General features: G+C 51.9%; 1 protein-coding gene across 16 annotated transcripts in view; it reads left to right on the top strand.

Moving 5' to 3' along the window:
• The window catches only part of TXNRD2 (thioredoxin reductase 2), a 55,897-nt gene extending 51,437 nt beyond the window's left edge, over nt 1–4,460 (top strand). For 10 of the 16 annotated variants that reach the window (XM_078342051.1, XM_078342029.1, XM_078342071.1 and 7 more), the window contains 4 exons: nt 1,631–1,702; nt 1,811–1,989; nt 2,783–2,976; nt 4,175–4,460. In XM_078342051.1, coding sequence (XP_078198177.1) covers nt 1,631–1,702; nt 1,811–1,989; nt 2,783–2,906 — 375 coding nt within the window. In that variant the 3' untranslated portion in view covers nt 2,907–2,976; nt 4,175–4,460. The remainder of the gene's footprint in view (nt 1–1,630; nt 1,703–1,810; nt 1,990–2,782; nt 2,977–4,174) is intronic. The other 6 variants (XM_054241850.2, XM_054241848.2, XM_035277276.3 and 3 more) reach the window with 1 other exon arrangement.
• The last annotated feature ends 21,162 nt before the right edge of the window (nt 4,461–25,622 follow it).

Below are 25,622 nucleotides of genomic sequence, written 5' to 3'. Positions count from 1 at the left end.
GCCTTGTGAGCAGGGTACTGGGGTATCTCCTTTCCAGGGACCCTGAGCCGTGGCCATCTGTAGCGGGAAGGGACACATTGGGGGCAGCCTTGCAAGTGGGGATGCCTGGGCTCTGGCAGCCTTGGGGTGACTGAGCTTGGGTGCCTCTGGTTTCAGTGATCCCTGCCACCACATGTCACAGCAGCAAGGGCAAGGCCCTTGGTTGCCTTGTTCTGAGGGTGAGGACAGACTCTGTGGCCTGGAAGCCCGCAGCCCCTCCCCAGTCATGCTGCAGTGGTGCCCAGCACCAGCAGGGTCCCCACCATGGTGCCACCCGCTCCCCTGCTGAGGTCAGCTGAGCGCCGGCCCCACTCCAGCACACAGCTGCTTGTCCCTGAAAGCACCAGGGCCCCGAAGGCCCTGTGCTGTGCCTACCTCGAAGGGGCATGAATCTCACTCAGCCCAGAAAGGCTCCTCCCAGGGGCCTCCGACCTCTGCTCCTGCCCTCACCTCCCCCACCCTGTACTTCGTCTTTCTGGGACTGCCCAGGGTTTCTCCCAGGCGAGAGTCCCCACCCCCAGCATCTGGACACCCATCCTCTTCCAGCTTCTTCCAGGCTCCGGCACTCACCCTGGAGGAAAGGGGTTTTCATCGAGCAAGGCTGCTTTTGGGGTCTGCTCTGGCAGGCGGCTGTGGCCCCAGGGTGGCCTGGAGGGGTGTGGGGGCTCTGAAGCCCGCTGGGCCCTGGGAGCCGGAAGCCTTCGGCGTGGGTTTCATTTTGCTGCCGCGGCAGCTTGCAGGCGCCCAGAGAAACCGGAGCCTGTGGCCTGGGCAGTGGGGCCTGGGGCAGTTGGGGATGAGTCCCTGGCCTCTGGGCTGGCCCCTTCCCACTGCAGCCCAGTCCTCTCCATCAGCAGGACAGCCTGACAGGCCAGCCTTCCCGAGCACTTTATTTGCTATTTTTGTTTGATTCATCACAAGTGCGCCGGGACAGACGTTCCTGGCATTTTATAATGTTCTGTGTTTCACGATGTTGAATGGCCAGATACCCTTTGTTTGTTTTCTTTTCAGTTCTGTCTTAGTTAGAACAATATTCTCTGGAGTTCCATTAATTAATAATGGCTGTGCAGCACATGTGAGGGCCCCGCTCATTTTTTACTTGGCCGCAGCCCCGGACATGCTGTCGAACCTTTCGAGGGTGCTGAAAACCTTGGTCCGACAGCTCTGGCTCCGGTGTGGCCATAGGGGCCTTGCTCCAGTGAGGGCCGAGGGAGCACCAGGGTGCCCGAGGGAGTCGGGTGGCTGCCTGCTCACCCGTTCCTGCCTCCGCTGGGTATGCTGTGCCCAGCCTGGGTGCTTGGGTTGCCTGATGCCTGCTCTGCTATTGTGGTCTCTGAGGGTCCCAGGCCTGGGTGGGAGAGGGTCTGTCCGGCAGAGCATGGCTGCAGCCACTGGCTGCCTATACGTGACATCGTCTGCACATGCCCTGTGGCCAGCCAAGCCAAGTCCTCATCCCAGACCAGACCTTCAGGCCAGATGGCTGGTTCCTGCCTGCCATGGCCTGGCCTTGCCCATGCAGTCTGTGGAAGCTGCAGGTACCACGGGGCTTGTGTGTCCCGGCACTGACCCTGGGTTCGTATCCTGTCCCCAGGTCTATCACGCCCATTATAAACCACTGGAGTTCACTGTGCCTGGGCGGGATGCGTCCCAGTGTTATGTAAAGGTGAGCATCCCTGTGGCTCAGGGCTGGGTGCTGAGGGCGAGAGGGAGGGTGGGAAAGGTTCACAGGTAGGGTGAACACCTGAGGGCTGGCCCCACCCGTGCTCCGCAGGCAGGGTGCAGGGTGGATGCAGCCTGGACGCTTTTGACCCAGTCCCCTCCCGGGCTGGCGGCTGAGATGTTCGGCTTTCAGATGGTGTGCCTGAGGGAGCCCCCACAGCCAGTGCTGGGCCTGCACTTCCTCGGCCCCAACGCAGGCGAAGTTACTCAAGGATTTGCTCTGGGGATCAAGTAAGTCCCGAGGAATGCGCCCGATGATGCGCAGCCGGGGTACTCAGTGCTGGCAATGGAGCCGCTGACTCTCACAGGCTTTATGTGGCCTTCGTGGGTCTGCAGCAGACGCCTCGCCTTCCTCAGACAGAGCAGGTTCAGGGGGACGAGAGGCAGCTCTGCCCCAGCCAGACGCTGTTGAGCTAGAGCCGGATGTCCGCTGCGGCCCCAGGTCACTGCTGGGGCCCTTGCCCACCCAGCCATGAGCAGGGTGCCAGTGCCTAGAGAGCCATTCCAGGGCTGCTGCGTGTCTTCTGGAGCTGTGGCCATTGCCTGGGTCTTGGGCTCAGGCTGTGTATTTTCGGGGTCCCGGGGTTGAAGGAAGCTGTGGCAAAGGCTCTGGGTGGGTTGACAGGGGCAGTTGGAGGTTGGGACACTGTTCATGGCCTGAGGGGCGGCTGGCTGGATGTGGGGCCTAGGGGTGGTGTGGTGAGGCCAGGATGAGTGTCTGTGGGTAAAGCAGAGAGCAGAGGCCTAAGGCGGGACTGTGGGGGCAGGGGATTGAACCGCAAGAAGCCAGGCCAGGGCAAGCCAGGGCGGGGTTGGATGGCAGGTAGGCTGGGTGAGCACTGGGTATCTGCTGGGAGGGAGGTGGACGGCTCCCACAGGTATGGGCAGGGGTCCTGGCTCCTGGCTGGGGGTCAGGAAACAGTGAGGAGACCAGTGGATTCTGAGGCCCTCCTCAGGGACAGGATGCTGTGGACCCCCTTCCCTGTGCTGACCCCCACCTGCCTCCCCCATCCCCCGTGTACAGGTGTGGGGCCTCCTATGTGCAGGTGATGCAGACCGTGGGTATCCATCCCACGTGCTCCGAGGAGGTAGTCAAGCTGCGCATCTCCAAGCGCTCAGGCCTGGACCCCACGGTAACAGGCTGCTGAGGGTAAGCGCCATCCCTGCAGGCCAGGGCACATGGTGTGCCACCACCAGCTCCTCGGAGGCCAGACCCAGGTAAGCAGGTGGGGCTGGTTCTGTGTGTGAGGACAGGGCACATGGCGCAGCGGTGCAGGAGCCCTGGTCATATGCTCCCTCCAGGTGTGCAGCAAGGCTGTACCTGCCACGCCACGAGGAACAGGGGTGCTCTGTCCTATAACCAGGTCACAGCGGTGACAGGCTGGAGGGGAAGGCCCCAAGGGCCCAAACATCCCCGGGGACCACCAGACCCTGGCCTGGCCACAGCAGTGCCCCACATGCAGGAGGTGTCGAGAAACGGGGCTCATCCTTAGTGGCCTGCCCCAGGTGGATGCTGGTGGGGAAGGTGTCCCAGCGGCCTAAGGTCGGACATCTCAAGTTGCTGCTCCGTAGGGAGCTGCCGTTGGGAAGCCGGCCTCCCCCACCCCGGCCTGGCTCCTGCAGAGCTTGGTGCCAGCTCGTTTCCCTATTGCCCAGAATGTGGAGATGCTGCCCGATGATGGCAGCCCTGCCCGGCCCGCCCCACACATCTGGTTCTGTTCCAGTGCTGCAGAGCCAGGCTGGCCGGCGGCGTGTTGTTCACCGTCATCTCTTCCGAGGAGGAAGAAACTGGCGATGCCCCAGGGATGCCTGTGCCAGAGCCCTCCCCTCTTGGTCTGACAGTGCATCCTCCAGCCTGGGCTGCAGGGCAGGGGCCAGGCCGGGGTGGGCCCTCCGCCTGTGCCATCCAGCCTACCTGGGGCACTCCCATGGCGGTCAGCCTTTCCCAGGGTTGGGGGTATTTGAGCACCCTCTCTCCCCTGGGGCTGAGGTAGAGACCAGGCACAGCAGTGGGCTCCCTCAGGATGCCTGTGGGCAGGCTCTGGGGCCTGCGTGGCACTGGGGGCCTCTGGGGAGACCTCTCTGGGGCCACTTAGTGACCCCTGGTTCATTGGCCCCCCCACACACAGAGCAGGGCCGCCCCGATAGGGATAAACAAAGGGCTGAGGAAATGCTTACCAGAACGTTCCACCTCCCAGAGCTGTTTTGTTAGACGCCTGCTATAAATTTTTATCATTTCGAAATATTTCTGTAGCGCTGCATCAGACTCCTTGTGACGCATTGCCTGGGGCAGCGCCGCTCTGCAGGGCGTTTCTCATCCCTCCCTTGGAGGTCCCTGGTGTGGCAGTGGGAGACGCGGCCAGGCTGACGTGAGCGGTGGGTGGCTGCCGTGTGCTGACCCTCCTGTTGTTGGCAGGACGGCTGCAGGCCAGGCTTGGGGGGCCTCGCTCCTCTCCCGAAGCGCCTGTGAGATGGTCAGCGTGGAGCGCAAGTGCCGGACAGGTGGGCCGTGTGCCCTGCAGGGATGGCTCGGGGGCTGTCACCCACCACATACCTGCACCTCTCAGCCTCTCCTGCCTGGCACCCCCCCAGGCTCCTGGTGCCAGATGATGACGATCTGGGTGGAAACCCATCCTGTGGGCACCCACGTCCGAGCCCGCTGGCATTTCTGCAATGCAAATAAAGAGGATGCTTTTTCTGAAGTGTGTTCTACCTGCTGTGTCCCTGAAGGGCCCCCAGGATGGCCCAGGCAGATGGGGTCTGGCCAGGCCACCAGGCCTCTCTTCAACCATGAGTCGCTTCCATTAAGGGCAGCCCAGGGTCCTCTGGGGCCCCTCAAAGCCCTCAGCACAATTCCAAGCAGCCCTGGGCAGAAGGGAACAGCCTTGCAGTGCTAGGGACCCCACTAAGGCAGGAGACGGGGGGACCCTACCAAGGCAGGAGATGGGGGACCCCACTGAGGCAGAGCTGCCCCACCTGCCCCGCAGCTCCCTGGCCCACTAAGGGGTTTTCCCGGGACCCTCTGCCTGGATCTCTGCACCTCGAAGCAAGAAGGGCAGCCCAGCACCAGCCGGGCTTTCAGGAGTGGCACCAGCCGGGCTTTCAGGAGTGGCAGCAGCCGGGCTCTCAGGAGTGGCAGCAGCCGGGCTCTCAGGAGTGGCACCAGCCGGGCTCTCAGGAGTGGCAGCAGCCGGGCTCTCAGGAGTGGCAGCAGCCGGGATCTCAGGAGTGGCAGCAGCCGGGCTCTCAGGAGTGGCAGCAGCCGGGCTCTCAGGAGTGGCAGCAGCCGGGCTCTCAGGAGTGGCAGCAGCACGGGCTTTGTTCTAGAACAGCCCACCAGCGGGCGGCCCCGTGACAGGAGGCGGCTGTTGAGGCTCTCTGTCCCCGGATGTCAGTCACTTTGCCGGGTTTCCACTGTGGCCCTCCAAGTCAGCTTGTTGGCTGCGTCAGGCTAATCCTGTGCATTGAGGCTTGATGGGTTAGGGAGCGCCTGTCAGTCACTGCCAAGAGACAGCGCTGACAGCCACAGCCCGGGCCTGCATTGTGCTGGGGCTTTAGCGGTGGCTAATCGCGTGTCTTCCTTAAGAAAACATCACTTAGTCTGCCGGCCCAGAGCCCTGGATGGGACCCTGCTTGTCAGCGCACAGAGGAATGCCTTTGCGTCTTAATGGGCCTGCGGGAGCCCAACTCACTGTGTGAAGTGTGCGCGTGAGCTCTCAGACGCCCACTTAAGATGCCAAGTGCTGGGCCAGGCCCTCCCACAAGTGCAGCTCCAGATCAGCCATGTCCCATTTAACGCATGGCTGGTGGCGTGCCCGGGCCAGATCCTGTGGGTGGGGCTCGCCTCTAGGCCTGCGAGTTTTTTGCCTTGGAGGCACAGCCAGGCCGGGAGGTCGGCTGACACCTGCTGCCTGGGCTCCGGGGGGTGGCTCTGGGCAGCAGCCAGGCAGGGGGCAGTGGGCCTGTGGATTCCTCGGTCCTGGGATCAGCCCCTGCAGACGAGCACAGAGAAAGCCTGCAATGGCCTTGGTGCTTTTGTGGTGATGGAGAGGATGCAGCTGTGTGGAGCCCACTGTACACACTGGGCCGCAGTTGGATGGGAGGGCCTCTTGCCTCCCTGCCTTCCCAGCCTACCCGGAGTGCCTGTTGCTGGTGGCCTAAGAGCCACCCACACGTCTGTGTCCTCACTGGCCCCTCCAGGTGGTTTTCCCTGCGTGCACCTTCCCAGAATGCACCATGCACCCCACACCTGCTGTCTGTGACCTCACTCTCCCTTGCTGTGTGGCCTGTTCAGCCGGCCTGCGCATCCCCTAGGAGGGACGAAAACATCCACCACACACATCCCAGGCAGCCATGGGTCCTTGGGCAGGGGTCCAGCGCAGCTCACAAGCAGTGGATGCTGCAGGCAAAGAGCTGCCACAGAGCCCAGCACTGCTGCCCGGGCCCTCTCAAGACCGGTGCTGAACTGGCAGGCACCTGGCTGTGGATCAGGCCCAGGGGACCCCACAGGCACTGGCCATCCCCACACCCCACTACTCTGGTGGGACACCGGCCCAGAGCCCCACCCAGGCTGCTGCACAGCCAGGGCAGGAACCAGGGCCCGGCAGGGCAGTGTGGGCGAAGCAGCCACTCTCCCAGGCTCCCTTGCCCAGCTCAGGACCCGTGTCCTGGACCAGTGGTGGTTTTGATCTTGTGTTTCCCTGCGGACAGCCTGGGGGTGCGGGATGGAGCCAGAGCAGGATGCTCGCCACCTGGCCCCGGGGCCGCCTTCCTGCTGCCTTCACATGTTTTTATGGTGCAATGAAAATATGATTTTAATTCCTCAGATTGTTCTGTGTAACCTGCAATTACCCCCAGCGACGTCCTGCACGCTTCTGCTGTGGTAGTGGATTTTGCAAAAATGTGAGGGGGGAGGAGTGGGTGGGGGCGCTGCCCAGCCTGGCTGAGTGGCCCCTCTATGCCACACCCTCCATTCAGACATGGGGCAGTGTCACCCTCTCCTGCTCCCAGCACCCCTGAGTGATGTTGGGCAGTTCCCAGGCCCCCTGGGTGGTCCACATGCAGGGGCAGGGACACATAGTTATGGAGAGCTTCGAGGGCCAGAGCAGCGCAGCAGGGGAGGGCAGGGCCTGACAGGGCTCTGAGGAGTAGGCAGGGGGTGCAGCAGGGGTCATCAGCTCAAGGGAGGAGTTGACTGCAGTCGCCCTCTCTGAGCCCCAGCATCGCTTGGCAGCCATCGGGTGCCTCGGCCCTGCTCTCCTGGCCGTGAAGTGACCTTAGTGCCAGCTGGGCCCTCAGGCGGAGCTCCCCTGTGAGAGCAGCAGCGTCAGGTGGGGCTGCATTTGAGAGCGCCTGTCTCCTGGCCTCCTCCCACGGGGTCTTGGCACATGAGCTCACTCAGCTGATACCTGCTCGCCTCACCTGACCCACGGCCACTCCAACCCCAGTGCAGCAGCTTCAGGTGCCGCCACTGCCTGGGCCCTGGCCCCTTCCCCAGGTTGGAGCAGGCCCCAGGGCAGACCTGAGGCCCCCACCTACCCCTCACCCACTGGGCAAGAACTGGAGGTGACCAGGACCTTGCATGAGGGATGCCCTGAGGTGGCTGGGCAGTGTGCTCATTGGGGCAGGACCATGAGGCCACCCTGATGAGGCTCGAGGTGCTTGGGCCACCTTCGGTTCAGGCTCCACCTAGTGCCATCACTGCACCATGCTCACGTCTCTCCCCGAGAGCAGGTTGGCACCTGGCTCCAGTGGCATAGTGAGAGGTGTGTTGGTGTCTGCATTGGGCTGGTGGGAGGGGACTACTTTTGCCTCCCAGAGCTCAGCTGCCCGAGCCTCCTGGTCCTGGACCCAGGCTGCTCCCCCACCCCGTCTCCCTCTGGGAGCCACTTCCCCTCCCCAGGGTCCCTGGGTGTCCTGCCCTGGCAAGAGCTCCTCTGCCCAGCCTGATGAGACCTGCTGGCCTCTGCCCACCCTCACTCATTGCCACTTCCTGCCTGTGGGCCTGGTCAGGGTCCATGAGGGTCGGTGTGGGTCAGTCATTGCCAGACACGGGGATCCCCACCCTCTAGAGCAGGAAACAGCAGGGGGTCTGCACCCAAAGCCAGTGGTTCAGCACTGGTGGCCAGGGCAGGTGGTACAGCCCCTGCAGGTCTCAAGGCCTGGGCACAGGGTCCACTGAGGCAGAGCATGTTCCTCCGTGGGCCCAACCCCAGCTCCATCAGGAAGCATCTCCCTCTGAACTGCCTCTCCATCCAGATGGGCCTAGGCCAGGTCTTGCTCCTGGGCAGTATGGGAGGTTGCCCTCTTCTGGCCCCAGATGCACAGGCTGTGGACCTCCCACCCCATGTGGGGGCCTTGGCCCAACTCACATCCGGTGGAGACTAGAATGGGGGTATGGCGGGGTGCTGTCCCTCTCTACAGCCCAGGTATCCCCCATCTGGGACTGCTCCAGCAAGGCCTGGACATGGTCCTGCAGGAGGGCCTCCCCATGCCACCAGGGACCCCACAGCTCATCCACCCAGCACCCTGGCCCCTACCTTTGCCTGCTCGGCCAGGCTGGGGAGCCAGCTGCTGAGAGAGGTTTCCATGGAGTACCAGGCAGCAGCCCACACCCATCCTGGTAGGGCTACTAGCACGGAAGACCTCTCCCATGGGCCCCCAGGCTGAGTCCTTGGGCTAGCCCCCCTCTACCTCCCTGGCCTGCCCCTCCCCATCCCTCCCAGCGGAAGCCCAGAGTTCAACAGGGCCTGGCATGGGAGCGTTCTATACCCAGCCTGGTCTCCTTCCTCTGCCACCATCTTGAAGCTGGGCTCTCTGTCCAGGTGCTGCGTGGCCCTGGGAGCTGCCTGAGGTCCTTCCTGTACCAGGCAGGGGCGTAAATAAATAAACAGGTACACGCTAGCATCCTGGCTGCCAGCCTAAGGAGAAAGCAGGCAGGGAGTAACTGGCTCCATATTTCCCATGCCCCTCTGCACGCAGGCTGGGGGGGCTCCCTGCTGTGCTTGGGGCTCCTGGGCTGTGCTCTTCCAGGCAGGGTGCAGTGCTCCAGTGCTGTGCAGATCTCAGCTCTGCTTTGCCCCTGCCCAGACCAGCATCCTAGCTCCCATGGGCCGGCTGTAGGGAGCCAAGCTGCGGGTGCTCCCTCAGATGGGCTAGTGAAGGAAGGAGCTCAGAGCAGGGGGCAGGTGGGCAAGGACCTGTCCAGCCACAACATGTTTGACTTGGGAAGTAACTGGGCAGAAGATTCTTTAACAGGCAAGAGCTGCCACGAGACTGGTAACCCAGGAAATGGATGTGAGGCGGCCCTGACAGGGTTCTGGGAGGCAGAGCTTGGGAGGCATGGCATCCTGGGCCACCACACCTGGGCGCTCCTTGGGCCTCACCTGCAGCAGCTCCCGAAGCATCAGCCACAGGGCCCTCCTCCAAGTCTGGCAGGCATGGCTGGCATCATCGCTTTCTGTTCCCAGAATTCACCGTGCAGGGTGAAGGCTGGCCAAGGGTTGAGGACTTGCCAAAGACACCCTGTGCTCCCTTAGGCGGTGATGGCACCCAGCTCGGGCTGGCACTACAGGTTGTCAGGGAACATGGGCGAGAGCAGCCAAGACTGCCTACACTGGCCAGAAGTGGAGGATTGGGGCGGCACGCCCACCCACACGGTGCCCATGCCCTGCGGCGAGGTCCACCCACCGAATGCCAGTGATGAAGGCTGCCAACACCCCGATGGGTCTTCCCAGCAACCACAGGAGGGAGAAGCGAGACTGTGGGCCCCTTTTCCAGATGCTGCTCCTTATTCCCTGTGCACTTGTTCACGGGAACGGTCAGGGCCACAGCTTCAGACCTGGGCCTGGTGCCTGTGGGCTCTTGGCACTTTCCTGCAGATGCAGCAGAGCCTCACTCCTGCCGCACCCCATCCACCCTCCTGTCTCTTGTCCTCCCCTATGCCTGCCCTCAAGGTGCGACCCAACTCCCCCAAATCTTGACAGAGGGTTCTGGAGCCCTGCTCATCCTGGCCCCCAGCCAATCCCCTGTGCCTGAGGGCAGCGAGGGGCCGTCTCTGAGGCCCAGCAAAGCATCTCAGGCTCACGCCTGCCCTCTCCCAGCCCTGACGTGGTGTATGGTGCTCAGGTTACCCTAATCCTGAAACCCACGCCGGGGTTCCCAGAGCCTTCCCTCATTTCCCACCGAAGGGGCAAACAGAGACTCCTTGGGGACAGAAGAGAATGTCCCTGCTGTGCCCTTCGGTGGGTAGCTGACTCCCCCAGGGGCAGGGCAGGGAGCCGGGCACCCACTGGAGGGAAAATCCAGGCCTGACAAACACAAGCGCATTCAGGAGGCAGAGCTTGGCTTTCTCCCGGGAGGAGATGCAAAGCCAGCCGTGCTGGTGCCAGCAGGAGCTAAGGGTGGGGCAGGCCCAGCTCAAGCCTGGCGAGGTCCTGGCCTCCAGGGTTTCGTGGGACAGTGATGGGGCCTTGTGGCTCCACAGAAAACTTTTACTTCCTAATAAAACTAGAATCTTTCTATAACTGATGACCAAATAACACCAAATGCTAGAGAATAAAGTGGCTCCACTTTATTCTCAAGCATTTGGTGAAAATCTATCTTAAACAGGATGGCAGGAGGTGGTGTAGTGTTGTAACTCAGCAGCTGGGGCCGGAGCCAACTGTGCCCAGCCCTCTGCCCTGGCCGCTGGCCTCTGACCCAGCTGGCGCTCCCTGGCCAGCCCTACCCTGGGCACCCCAGAGGCTCCCTTGTTGTGATTATATTGGGATCACTGATAAATAATCGGTGATTATATTGGCGAGGGGCGCCGGTGTCTTCAGCATTGTGGTCTCCCCGAGCAGACCTCCCTGAGCAGAGTTAGCTCCTGACCTACAAGGGTCACGATGTGGGACCGAATGTCAGGAGAGCACAGCACCATCCGGATGTGTTCTCTTCAGGCCTCCCGCGCGATGAGTGAGGAGACCGAAGCCTGGACCCCCTGTGGGCCCCCGGGCAGTGCAGCAGCACACAGGCCCGCCGCCACCCTCCCTGCCAAGGCCTCAGCGCTGGTCTCTGCCCGTGGGAGAGGCGAGACCTCCGCAAGCCTTCAATGGCTCATTGTTCTGCCCGTGGTGGCTGGAATTGGGCCGAGTGATTATAATAATAAAGTCCTAACAGTCCGCCTGTGGTTGGGTTTCCATAGCTTGGGGAGTATTTGATTTTCAAAGCTTTGGGAGAGGAGATGTGGCATCCATGCAGCAGGCGCTTGCCATCAGCCAGTTCTTTACAGACCAGAGTCTCCCATCCAGTGCCTTACCTCCCTCGAAAGGCACTGTACCTGTCAGCTCCCAGGTGCCCAGGCATGTCAGGGCGGAAGACTGCACCAGGAGGCCCAGACACAGCAGGGCTGAGGCCCGCCTTCACCAGCTCAGACAAGCTCTGATCCCACCCCACTGCCAGGGGCTGCCGTGAGGACCAGACAGCCGCCAGGGTGGGGGCCCCCAGCGGGTGGGGACACTGCCCTTACTCCTGCCTGGGACTTCCTCCCGCACCTGCCTTGTGTGGCCTCTGTGCCTTTGCCCATGCTGTTCCCTTCCTTCTTCTGCCCTGGCTAATGTCCCCTCATTGGTTAAGATTCGGTACACAGGCTCACCTTCAGGAAGTCCTTCCTGTTAGCTGGCAAGATGAGGTGCCCGCTCATGGCTCCCATTGAAAGCTGTTTCTGGCCGGGCGGGGTGGCTCACACCTATAATCCCAGCACTTTGGGAGGCCGAGGTGAGTGGATCACGAGGTCAAGAGATCGAGACCATCCTGGTCAACAAGGTGAAACCCCGTCTCTACTAAAAATACAAAAATTAGCTGGGCATGGTGGTGCGCGACTGTAGTCCCAGATACTCGGGAGGCTGAGGCAGGAAAATTGCCTGAACCCAGAAGGCGGAGGTTGTGGTGAGCCGAGATCATGCCATTGCACTCCAGTCTGGGTAACAACAGCGAAACTCCATCTCAAAAAAAAAAAGAAAGCTGTTTCTTGATTACTCTAAAGCCTGTTTTTCTCTCTTGCCCTGCAGGGGCCCCCCCCTTCTTCACATTTTTGTCCCTGGCGTGGTATCTGACACATAGTAGGTGCTCAAAGCCTGGCTGTCAAGCATGGCATGAAGGCTTTATGTTATGTTTTCTGTTTTTAAGTGTCTGTGGTTGACAGGGCGCAGTGGCTCACTCTTGAAAGCTACTCAGGAGGTTGAGGTGGGAGGAACACTTGAACCTAGGAGTTTGAGGCTGCAGTGAGCTATGAACACACCACTGCATGTACCACCTCCAGCCTGGGCAACACAGTAAGACCCCATCTCAAAAAAAAAAAAAGAAAAATTCTAGGACACAAAGTAAAGGTTAAATAACAAGTGAAAACTGAAAATTTAACTAGATGGACTTTATTCTTAAGAACAGGTTAGAGATGGCAGAAGAAAGGGTCAATGAACTGGAAGAGAGATTTTTGAAAAGTTCTCCAATCAAAAGAATAGAGAGTAACAAGATTAAAAACAACACTGAAAAGACAGCTTTAGGGAACTGAGTGACAATATTGAAAGATCTCACATCCTGATGTCCTCATTCTGAGGAAGGAGAGGAGAGAAAATGGGGCAGGAGAAAAACTCAAGAAATAATGACCTGAAATTTCATGAATTTGTCGAAAAACATCAAGGAATCACAGCAAATGCCAAGCAATATAAGGATAAAGGAACAGCCAGGCCTGTCATCATCAAACGCTTGGACACCTGAGATTAAGAGAAAACCTGGAAGCAGCCAGGACATACGGCACATACTTGACGACTTCACACCAGAAAAAAGGGTATGAGCAGAAAGAAAAAAAAAAGCCAACTCCAGGTCTGGCGCGGTGGCTCACACCTATAATCCCAGCACTTTGGGAGGCCAAGGCAGGTGGATTGCTTGAAGTCAGGCGTTTGAGACCAGCCTGGCCAACATGGTGAAACCCCATCTTAAAAAAAAAAAAAAGTCGGGCCGGGCGCAGTGGCTCAAGCCTGTAATTCCAGCACTTTGGGAGGTCGAGGTGGGTGGATCACGAGGTCAAGAGATCGAGACCATCCTGGTCAACATGGTGAAACCCCGTCTCTACTAAAGATACAAAAAATTAGCTGGGCACGGTGGCACGTGCCTGTAATCCCAGCTACTCAGGAGGCTGAGGCAGCAGAATTGCCTGAACCCAGGAGGCGGAGGTTGCCGTGAGCCGAGATCGCGCCATTGCACTCCAGCCTGGGTAACAAGAGCGAAACTCCGTCTCAAAAAAAAAAAAAAAAAAAAAAAAGTCCACTCCGAGATCTATGTGCAGTAAACATACTTTTCACACCCTAAAGAGACATAAAGGCGTTCTTAGATAAAGACAGCCGAGACCACTCTTTACCTGCCCTGCAAGAACACCAGCAAGAAGTTCCTCAGGCAGAAGGGAAATTATCCCAGATGGAAATTTAGATGGACAGACAGAAGTGAAGAGCGTCAGAAATGGGAATATACAAGTAAAGAAAAATGCTGTATTTTCCCTTCTCTTATTTTCTCTTAATGATACTGATTACGTAAGAATTATAACAATGTTATAACTCGATCAAGATAGTAAAAAATTAAAAAATAAAGAATTATAACAATGTGTATAGTTGGGCTTATGTTAATGAAAAACATGACAATAGCAAAGACCCGGCTGCCAATGGAATTAATCACCCAGGTGCAGGTTCCTCGCTTAATGGGAAGTAGTTCAGTATCAAGCGCAGGTAGTGAGCAGGTTTTAATACAGAGGTTTGCTGTAAATGCCTGGAGCAACCGCTAAAACACAAAGAGGTACATCTAAAAGCCAGTATCAGGATCTGGTTCTTTTTTTTTTTTTTTTGGTAAATGCTGTTCCATTGTATAGCGAGGCCGATTTTATCTGCTCACCTCCAGTGGATGGGTTTTGGCTTTTAATGAAGCTACAGTGAATGTTGATGTAAAGCTTTCCGTGTGGACATACATTTTCAGTGAAATGGCTAGGTCATAGGTAGGTATATGTTTAACACGATACGTTTTCCAAAATGATTATGCCAGAGTCCCACCATCCTTCTTCACATGTATTTTTTTTTTTTTTTTTTTGAGACGGATTTTCGCTCTTGTTACCCAGGCTGGAGTGCAATGGTGGGATCTCAGCTCACCGCAACCTCCGCCTCCTGGGTTCAGGCAATTCTCCTGCCTCAGCCTCCCGAGTAGCTGGGATTACAGGCACGCGCCACCATGCCCAGCTAATTTTTGTATTTTTAGTAGAGACAGGGTTTCACCACGTTGACCAGGATGGTCTCGATCTCTTGACCTCGTGATCCACCTGCCTCAGCCTCCCAAAGTGCTGGGTTTACAGGCTTGAGCCACCGCACCCAGCCCTTTCACATGTATTTTACACTTCATATTATTTTCAGCTGCACGTGGAACTTTCACCAAGTAGACCATACACTGGGATATAACAACAATAATATCAATAACAAAAACATAGCTCGGCAATCCCCCCAGTTGGGAAATTACACGACACGTTCTAAATAACTTAAGGATCAAAGAGGAACTCATAAAAGTAATTGGAAGATATTTTGAACAAAATGACAATGAAAAAAATAACACATCAGTATTTCTAGGATGCAACTAAGGCAGTGGTTGGAGGGAAATTTCTAGTTTTAAATACTTACGTTAAAAAAGAAGAAAGGTGACTGGGCATGGTGGCTCAAGCCTGTAATCCCAGCACTTTGGGAGGCCGAGGCGGGCGGATCATGAGGTCAAGAGATCAAGACCATCCCGGCCAACATGGTGAAACCCTGTATCTACTAAAAATACAAAAATTAGCTGGGCGTGGTGGCGTGTGCCTGTAGTCCCAGCTATTCGGGAGGCTGCGTCAGGAGAATTGCTTGAACTCAGGAGACAGAGGTTGCAGTGAGCCGAGATTGTGCCACTGCACTCCAGCCTGGTGCCTGACAACAGAGTGAGACTCTGTCTCAAAAAAAAAAGAAGAAAGGTTTACAATCTATACCCTAAGCCACCTCATTAAGAAACCAGAAAAAAAAAGTGAATTAAAACCAAAGTAAATAGAAGGATGGAAATACTATAAAAATGGAAATCAATAAAATAGAAAACAAAGAATGGAGAAAACCAGTAATGTTGGTTATTTGAAAATAAAAAACCATAAAATTACCAATATCAGAGATGAAAGAGGACATACTGTTGCAGAGACTACAACAAGCATTAAAAGGCAAATAAGACAATATGAACACATTTTCTTCCCTAAATTTGAAAATTTAGATGAACTAGACAGATTCCTTAATTTACCGAAGAATCAGTAGAAAATATGAATAGCTCTGTATCTATTAAAAGAATTTAATTCTATCCCATAAAGAAAACTCCAGGCCCAGATGGTTTCACTGATTCATTTTATCAAACATTTAAGGAACAGATAATGCCTACATTACAGCAATTCTTTCAGAAAACAGAGAAGGGAGAAACACCTCCAAACTTATTTTATAAGGCCAGCATTATCCCTTAAGAACACAGATGCAAACGTCCTTAACAAAACGTGAACCAACTGTACCTCGCAACATGTACAAAGCATTCATTATGGCCACATGGAATTTACCCCATGAATGCAAGACAGTTTCACAGCCAACATTTAATCAATGGAATTTATCACATTAACAGAATGACAAAGAAAAATATTGTGATCATATCAACAGAGAAAGAGCATTTGACCCAATTCAACACCCATTTATGAAAAAACAAAACTCTCAAGGAACTAGAATGCAAAGGAAAGTCTGTCAACCCGACAGAAAGACATTTAGAAGAAACATCTACAGCTTATGCTGTACTTAATTGTGAAAGACCAAACGCTTTCCTAAGATCAGGAACAAGTCAAGGATGCCCACTCACACCACTGTCACTGAACATGGCTACTGAATGAAGGACCTGCCCACTGACATAGGCGAAAAAGTCCTGTATAGATATGTATGCATCTGTGTACACATCATATGTACATTATAGGTAAATCAATATACAAATGTCATATGTAAATGAACATATGTATGAAAGAAAGAAGCACAATTTTTTCTTTTTTTGAGACGGAGTTTCGCTCTTGCTATCCAGGCTGGAGTGCAATGGCGCGATCTCGGCTCACCGCAGCCTCCGCCTCCTGGGTTCAGGCAATTCTCCTGCCTCAGCCTCCCTAGTAGCTGGGATTACAGGTACGTGCCACCATGCCCAGCTAACTTTTTTTGTATTTTTAGTAGAGAGGGGGTTTCACCATGTTGACCAGGATGCTCTCGATCTCTTGACCTCGTGATCCACCCACCTTGGCCTCCCAAAATGCTGGGATTACAGGTGTGAGCCACCGCGCCCAGTCAATTGTTTTTAATTCTTGATGACATGATCTGTACATGAAAAATCCCAAGGAATCTATAAAACAACTACTAGAACTAATAAGTGAATTTAGCAGGCGCTCAAGAGAAAATGTCAAATCTGTTTTTATATACTAGCTAAGAACAACTGGAAAGTGAAACTTAAAAAAATTACAATGGACAAATAATGACACATATCCATGGGGTACATGGTGATGTTTCAATACATACAATGTGTAGTGATCAGAGCCAGGTCAACTAGCGTAGCCATCACCTCGAGTGCGAGCAGTTACCATTCGTGTTAGGGAACGTTTGCTATCCTCCTTCTAGCTATTTGAAACTATAAATGTTGTTAACCTCAGTCATCCTGCAGCAGTGTAGAGCACTGGAACTTACTCCCATCCTGCAGCAGTGTAGAGCACTGGACCTTACTCACTCCCATCCTGCAGCAGTGTAGAGCACTGGAACTTACTTACTCCCATCCTGCAGCAGTGTAGAGCACTGGACCTTACTCACTCCCATCCTGCAGCAGTGTAGAGCACTGGAACTTGCTTACTCCCATCCTGCAGCAGTGTAGAGCACTGGAACTTACTCCCATCCTGCAGCAGTGTAGAGCACTGGAACTTACTCCCATCCTGCAGCAGTGTAGAGCACTGGACCTTACTCACTCCCATCCTGCAGCAGTGTAGAGCACTGGAACTTACTCCCATCCTGCAGCAGTGTAGAGCACTGGAACTTACTCCCATCCTGCAGCAGTGTAGAGCACTGGACCTTACTCACTCCCATCCTGCAGCAGTGTAGAGCACTGGAACTTACTCACTCCCATCCTGCAGCAGTGTAGAGCACTGGAACTTGCTTACTCCCATCCTGCAGCAGTGTAGAGCACTGGACCTTACTTACTCCCATCCTGCAGCAGTGTAGAGCACTGGAACTTACTCACTCCCATCCTGCAGCAGTGTAGAGCACTGGAACTTGCTTACTCCCATCCTGCAGCAGTGTAGAGCACTGGACCTTACTTACTCCCATCCTGCAGCAGTGTAGAGCACTGGACCTTACTCACTCCCATCCTGCAGCAGTGTAGAGCACTGGAACTTACTCACTCCCATCCTGCAGCAGTGTAGAGCACTGGAACTTGCTTACTCCCATCCTGCAGCAGTGTAGAGCACTGGACCTTACTTACTCCCATCCTGCAGCAGTGTAGAGCACTGGACCTTACTCACTCCCATCCTGCAGCAGTGTAGAGCACTGGAACTTGCTTACTCCCATCCTGCAGCAGTGTAGAGCACTGGAACTTACTCCCATCCTGCAGCAGTGTAGAGCACTGGAACTTACTCCCATCCTGCAGCAGTGTAGAGCACTGGAACTTACTCCCATCCTGCAGCAGTGTAGAGCACTGGAACTTACTTACTCCCATCCTGCAGCAGTGTAGAGCACTGGACCTTACTTACTCCCATCCTGCAGCAGTGTAGAGCACTGGACCTTACTTACTCCCATCCTGCAGCAGTGTAGAGCACTGGACCTTACTTACTCCCATCCTGCAGCAGTGTAGAGCACTGGAACTTACTCCCATCCTGCAGCAGTGTAGAGCACTGGAACTTACTTACTCCCATCCTGCAGCAGTGTAGAGCACTGGACCTTACTCACTCCCATCCTGCAGCAGTGTAGAGCACTGGAACTTACTTACTCCCATCCTGCAGCAGTGTAGAGCACTGGAACTTACTCACTCCCATCCTGCAGCAGTGTAGAGCACTGGACCTTACTCACTCCCATCCTGCAGCAGTGTAGAGCACTGGAACTTGCTCCCATCCTGCAGCAGTGTAGAGCACTGGAACTTACTCCCATCCTGCAGCAGTGTAGAGCACTGGACCTTACTCACTCCCATCCTGCAGCAGTGTAGAGCACTGGAACTTACTCCCATCCTGCAGCAGTGTAGAGCACTGGAACTTACTCCCATCCTGCAGCAGTGTAGAGCACTGGAACTTACTCCCATCCTGCAGCAGTGTAGAGCACTGGACCTTACTCACTCCCATCCTGCAGCAGTGTAGAGCACTGGAACTTACTCCCATCCTGCAGCAGTGTAGAGCACTGGAACTTACTCCCATCCTGCAGCAGTGTAGAGCACTGGAACTTACTCCCATCCTGCAGCAGTGTAGAGCACTGGAACTTACTCCCATCCTGCAGCAGTGTAGAGCACTGGACCTTACTCACTCCCATCCTGCAGCAGTGTAGAGCACTGGAACTTACTCCCATCCTGCAGCAGTGTAGAGCACTGGAACTTACTCCCATCCTGCAGCAGTGTAGAGCACTGGAACTTACTCCCATCCTGCAGCAGTGTAGAGCACTGGAACTTACTTACTCCCATCCTGCAGCAGTGTAGAGCACTGGACCTTACTCACTCCCATCCTGCAGCAGTGTAGAGCACTGGAACTTACTTACTCCCATCCTGCAGCAGTGTAGAGCACTGGACCTTACTCACTCCCATCCTGCAGCTGTGTAGAGCACTGGAACTTACTTACTCCCATCCTGCAGCAGTGTAGAGCACTGGACCTTACTTACTCCCATCCTGCAGCAGTGTAGAGCACTGGACCTTACTCACTCCCATCCTGCAGCAGTGTAGAGCACTGGAACTTACTCACTCCCATCCTGCAGCAGTGTAGAGCACTGGAACTTACTCCCATCCTGCAGCAGTGTAGAGCACTGGAACTTACTTACTCCCATCCTGCAGCAGTGTAGAGCACTGGAACTTACTCCCATCCTGCAGCAGTGTAGAGCACTGGAACTTACTCCCATCTAGCTGGAATTTCGTGTCCTTCAACACTTCTCTCGCTACCTCCCTTCTCCCAGCGCTAATAGTCTCTGTTCTACTTTTGACTAATGTGAGATCATTTTTTTAACCTTCCACATATAAGTGAGGACATGTGGTGGTTAAAAGTACCATTTACAGTAGCATCAAAAAGCATAAAACATGTAGGGATAAATTTAATAAAATATGCCCAAACCTGTGCACGGCAAACTATAAACATTCCTGAAAGAAATTAATGAAGACCGAATGATCCAAGATGGCTGATCGCTAACATCTCGGGATTGCAGCTCCCAGTGAAAGCACAGAGAACGAGAGGTCGCCACACTTTCAGACAAATTTTTGTCGCTCACGGAGCAGAAGATTCCCAGGGGAGGAGCCGCACAGGTCGCCAGCGCGACTCTTGTGGCCAGCGCAGCGGTTTTGCTGGCACCTCGGTGTGGCAGCTCTTGGTGCAGAGTAAACGGGACTGGTTCCCCTTCTGACCGAGGTTTGGAGCTCCGGGAAGGCAGAGTCGCCTATTACAGACTCAAGAAGGAAGCCAGACTGGAGACTCCCGGGCAGAAAAGCACCATTAGTCTTAACGCCGCTGTTTTGGCCAGTGCAGTGGGTTGCTCATATTTCGGCCCTGGGAATTAACAACTTGGACGTCCACTCAGAGACCTAATTTGAAAGTTGGTAATTACAAAGACGACAGGTGGATAAATTTACAATAATGGGAAGAAACCAGCGTAAAAAGGCTGAGAATACTCAAAATCAGAATGCCTCTCCCTCTAAAGAGGATCACAGTTCCACATCAACAATGGAACAAGGCTTGATGGAGAATGAGCACATCCCATTAACAGAATCAGGCTTCAGAAGATGGATAATAAGAAACTTCTGTGAGTTAAAAGAACATGTTGTATCCCAATGTAAAGAAACTAGGAACTTTGAAAAAAGGTTTGATGAAATCCTATTGAGAATAGACAACTTAGAGAGGAGTATGAGTGAATTAATGGAACTGAAGAATACAATACAGGAACTCCGAGAAGTATGCACAGGTTTAAACACTCGAATTGTTCAAGCAGAAGAAAGGATATCAGAGGTCGAAGTCCAACTTAATGAAATAAAACGAGAAGACAAGATTAGAGAAAAAAGGATAAAAAGGAATGAGCAAAGTCTCCAAGAAATGTGGGACTATGTGAAAAGACCAAATTTACGTTTGATAGGTGTACCTGAATGTGACGGAGAGAATGAATCCAAGCTGGAAAATACCCTTCAGGATATTATTTAGGAAAATTTTCCTAAACTAGCAAAGCAGGTCAATATTCAACCCCAGGTAATACAGAGAACACCACAAAGATATTCCTCAAGGAGCAACCCCAAAGCACATAATCGTTAGATTCACCAGGGTTGAAACAAAGGAGAAAATACTAAGGGCAGCCAGGGAGAAAGGTCAGGTTACCCACAAAGGGAAGCCTATCAGACTTACAGCAGATCTCTCAGCAGAAACTCTACAAGCCAGAAGAGAGTGGGGTCCAATATTCAACATCCTTAAAGAACAGAACTTTCAGCCCAGAATTTCATATCCAGCCAAACTAAGCTTCACAACTGCAGGAAAAATAAAATCTTTTATGAACAAGCAAGTACTCAGAGATTTTATTACCACCAGGCCTGATTTACAAGAGCTTCTGAAAGATGCATTACACATAGAAAGAACCAGTATTAGCTTTTCTAAAAATATACCAAAAAGTAAAGAGCACCAACAAAAAGAATTTACATCAACGAATGGATAAAACAGCCAGTTAACATCAAATGGCAGTAACCCTAAATTTAAATCGACTAAATCCCCCAATCAAAAGACACAGCCAAAGCCCAATGGCATCCAGACCCATTTCACATGCAAGGATACACAAAGACTCAAAACAAAGGGATGGAGAAAGATTTACCAACCAAATGGAGAGCAAAAATAAATAAATAAATAAAAACCAGGACTTGCAATTCTCATATCCGATAAAATACATTTTAAAGCAACAAAGATATAGTGGTAAAAGGATCAACACAACAACAAGAGCTAACGATCCTAACACCCAGATACATAGAGACTTAGACTCAATGAGACAGAAAATTAATAAGGATATCCAGGACTCGAACTCAGATCCGGAACAAGTAAACTTAATAAATATTTATAGAGCTCTCCACTTTAAATACACAAAATATACATTCTTGTCAATACCACATCACACCTACTCATAGGTTTAAATGAAATATTGATTGGCCATTATTAATACTCATTTTTTTTAGAATAAAGCAACATTTCCGTTCTCTCTCCCTCTTTTTCTTCTTCTTTCTTCCTCTCCTTCACTCCTTTTTTTTCCTTTCCTTCTCTCAAAAAAAAAAAAAAGAAATCAATTTATAGACCTCTAGATCCAGGTCGGCAATGTCTCTCTCATTGCCTGATTTCCTTCCTTTCCTTCTCTCCCTCCCTCCCTCCCTCTCTCCCTCCCTCCCTCCCTTCCTCCTTTCCTCCCTTCCTGCCTTCCTCCCTTCTACAAAAAAAAAAAAAAAAAAAGAAATTAATGAAGACCTAAGGTCAGGCATGGTGGCTCATGTCTGTAATCCCAGAACTTCGGGAGGCCGAGGCAAGCGGATCACTTGAGTCCAGGAGTTTGAGACCAGCCTGGGCCAACATGGCGAGACCCCATCTCTATTAAAAATGCAAAAATTAGGCCGGGCGTGGTTGCTCACGCCTGTAATCCCAGCACTTTGGGAGGCCGAGGTGGGCAGATCACAAGGTCAGGAGATCAAGACCATCCTGGCCAACATGGTGAAACCCTGTCTCTACTAAATACAAAAATTAGCTGGGCATGATGGCGCGTGCCTGTAATCCCAGCTACTAAGGAGGCTGAGGCAGGAGAATTGCTTGAACCCAGGAAGGGGAGGTTGCGGTGAGCTGAGATTGTGCCACTGCACTCCAGTCTGGCACCTGGTGACAGAGTGAGACTCTGTCTCAAAAAAAAAAAAAAAAGAAAGAAAGAAAATAAAGAAAGATTAGCTGGGCATGGTGGTACACGCCTGTAGTCCCAGCTACTCAGGAGGCTGAGGCAGGAGGATCCCTTGAGCCCAGGAGTTTTGGGCTGCAGTGAGCTATGATTGTACCACTCTACTCAGCCTGGGCAACAGAGATCCTGTCTCTAAAAAAATTTATTTTAATTAAAAAAAAAAAAGAATGGAAGGAAACTCACAAAGAGAACACTGGTTTCTAAGGGCTGAAATACAAATAGCCCCAGGTCACCAGGCTTGGGTGCCCAGCCGCCTCCCTGCCCTGGCTAAGATGGAAGGGTCTCTAAGGTGTCCAAAGGAGTCAGTAGGGTGGAGCTCACCAGCAGGGCAGGAAGGAGACTCCTTCCTGGAAATGACACTGGGGACTCTGATGGACACCGAAGAATTTAGTTCCTTTTTTTTTTTTCATTTGAGACAAGGTCTCACTGTTGCACAGGCTGGAGTGCAGTGGCATGATATAGCTCACTGCAGCTCCAAACCTCCTGGACTCAAGCAATCCTTCTGCCTCAGTGTCCTGAGTAGCTGGGATCACAGGTGCGTGCCACCATGCCCAGCTAATTTTTGAATTTGTTTTAGAGATGGGGTCTCACTATGTTGTCCAGTCTAGTCTCAAACTCCTGGGTTCAAGCAATCCTCCTACCTTGGCCTCCCAAAGTGCTTATTACAGGCATAAGCCACCACATGTGGCCTAAAATCATTAAAAAATATATACATTGAAGCCAGCTGTGGTGGCTCACACCTATAATCCCAGTACTTTGGGAGGTCAAAGTGGGAAAACTGCTTGAGCCCATGAGTTTGAGACCAGCCTGGGCAACATAGGGAGACCCTGTCTCTACAGAAAAATAGGAAAAGGCCAATGTGGTGGCACACACCTGTGGTCCCAACTGCTTGGGAGGCCAACGGGGTAGGATCACTTAAGTCCAGGAGTTGAGGCTGCAGTGAGCTGTGTTCATGCATCTGTATTCTAGGCTGGGTGATGGAGTGAGACCCTATCTCAATTGAAAAAATATATATATATACATAGAAATCAATGTAATATATCATATTATTAGAAAAAAGGGGGAAAACACATGATCATTTCAATTGATACAGAAAAAGCATTTGAGAAAATTCAACACCCTTTCATGATAAAAATAATAAAGGAACAGAAAGACACTTCCTCGATGTGATAAAGCCCATACGTGAAAAACCCACAGCCAACATCACGCTCAATGGTGAACAACTGAAAGCTTTTCCCTGAAGATCAGGAACAAGGCAAAGATGCCTGCTGTTGTCAGTTCTATTCAAGATAGAACTGAAAGTCCTAGCCACAGCAGTTAGACAAGAAAATAAAAGGCATCCACATTGGACAGGAAGTAAAGTCTCTTTTCACAGGTCTTATAGGGATTCCATAAAAAGTTAGAATAATTAACAAATTCAGCAAAGTCATCAAATACAAAATCAACACACAAATCAGTTGCATTTTCATATAGTACTAACAGTGAACACTTTTTGAAGGAAATTAACAGTTTCATTTAAATAGCATCAAAAAAATAAAATACATAGGAATTAACCAAGGAGGTGAAAGACTTGTACATGGAAAACTACTAAACATTGTTGAAAGTAATTAAAGAAGACATAATTAAATGGAAAGTCATCCTGTGTTGGAAAATTAATATTGTTAAGATGTCAGTACTACCCAAAGTGACCATCAGAGGCAATGCAATCCTATTAAAATCCCAACAGTGGTGTTTTGTTTTGTTTTGTTTTGTTTCAGAAATATAAAAACCTATCATAGGCCAGGTACAGTGGTTCATGCCTGTAATCCCAGTATTTTACAAGGTCTAGGAGTTCAAGACCAGCCTGGGCAACATAACAAGACCCCGGCTTTACAAAAAAAACAAAAGTGGGGTTTGGTGGCACATGTCTGTAATCATAGGTGCTTTATAGGCTGAGGCAGGAGGATCAGTTGGGCCCAAGAATTTGAGGCAGCAGTGAGCTAGGATCGGGCTACTAAACTCTAGTCTGGGTGACAGGGGACTCTGTCTCTAGTTTTAAAAAAAAAGAAAGACCCATCCTAAAATTCATATGGAATCTCTAGGAACTCCTAGTAGCCTAAAGAATCTTGAAAAAGAACAAACTTAGAGGCTTCACACTTCCTGATGTCAAAATTTACAACAAAGCCACATAATCAGGATGCTGTGGTTTGAACACTGTACTTTCCTGAAAAAAGACAGACAGACATACAGACCAATGGAACAGACTAGAGAGCCTGGAAATAAACTCTTGCATATATGGTCAAATGATTTTCAACAAGGGTACCAAGGAAGGGAAAGGAGAGTCTTTCCAACAAATCGTGCTGGGACATCTGGATATTCACATGCAAAAGAATCAAGCTGTATTCTTACCTAACACCATATATAAAAATGACTCAAAATGGGTTAAAGTCCTAAATGTAAAGACCTAAAACTATAAAACTCAGAAGAACACATAGGGCAAAACTTCATAGCATTGGATTTGGCAGTGATTTAGATATGACACCACCACCACCACCAACATATAGACAAATTGGACTTGGAAATTAACGAAATTAATTTAACTTGGTGAAATTAAGTTAATGACATTTTAATTTAATGGAAATGAAAAACTTCTGTGTATCAAAAGACACTATCAACAGAGTGAAAAGGCAACCTATGGAGAAATACTTGCAAATCATATATCTGATAAAGGATTAATATTCAGAATATCTAGAAAATTCTTACAACCCAACAACAAAAACAAAAATCCAATGAAAAACAGGTACAGGACTTGAATAGCCATTTCTCCAGTGAAGATATATACAGATGGTCAGTAACAGGAAAAGATGCTCAGTCTCACTAGAAGTTAGAGAAATGCAAATTAAAGTCACAATGGAACATTATTTCATACCGTTAGGATGGCTACTAGAAACAAAACGGAAGGTAACCAAATGCTGGTGAGGATATGGAAAAGCTGGAACTCCTGTGCACTGCTGGTGGGAATGTAAAATGGTTCAACTGCTATGGAAAAGTCTGGCAATCTCTCGAAAAGCTAAACAAAATATGACCACATGATTCAGCAATTTCACTCTTACATACTGAAAGCAGGGATTCAAACATATACTAATGTTCGTGGCGGCATTATTCACAACAGCCAAAATGGGAAGACAACCTGTGTCCATCAACAAATGAATAAACGAAATGTGGCCAGTGTGTACAATGGAATATTATACAGCCTTAAAAAGGAAGTTCTGACACATGCTACAATGTGGATGAACCTTGAAAGCACGTTGAGTGAAATAATCCAGTTACAAAATGATAAATACTGTATGATTCTACTTATATGAGGTAACTAGAGTAATTAAATTCACAGAGACAGAATATGCAATGATGGTTGCCACGGCATGGGGGTGGGAGGAGAAGAGGAGTTAATGGGTACAGTTTCTGGAGTGATGAAAAAGTTCTAGAGATAAATAGTGGTGATGGACATACAAGAGTATGAATGAGGCCGGGCGGGGTGGCTCACGCCTGTAATCCCAGCACTTTGGGAGGCTGAGGTGGGTGGATCATGAGGTCAAGAGATCGAGACCATCCTGGTCAACAAGGTGAAACCCCGTCTCTACTAAAAATACAAAAATTAGCTGG

The sequence above is a fragment of the Callithrix jacchus genome, chromosome 1 (genome assembly GCF_049354715.1).
Source record: "Callithrix jacchus isolate 240 chromosome 1, calJac240_pri, whole genome shotgun sequence".
Taxonomy (NCBI): domain Eukaryota; kingdom Metazoa; phylum Chordata; class Mammalia; order Primates; family Cebidae; genus Callithrix; species Callithrix jacchus.
Note: the sequence above shows the minus strand (reverse complement) of the source record. Positions and strands in the feature narration are given on the sequence as shown.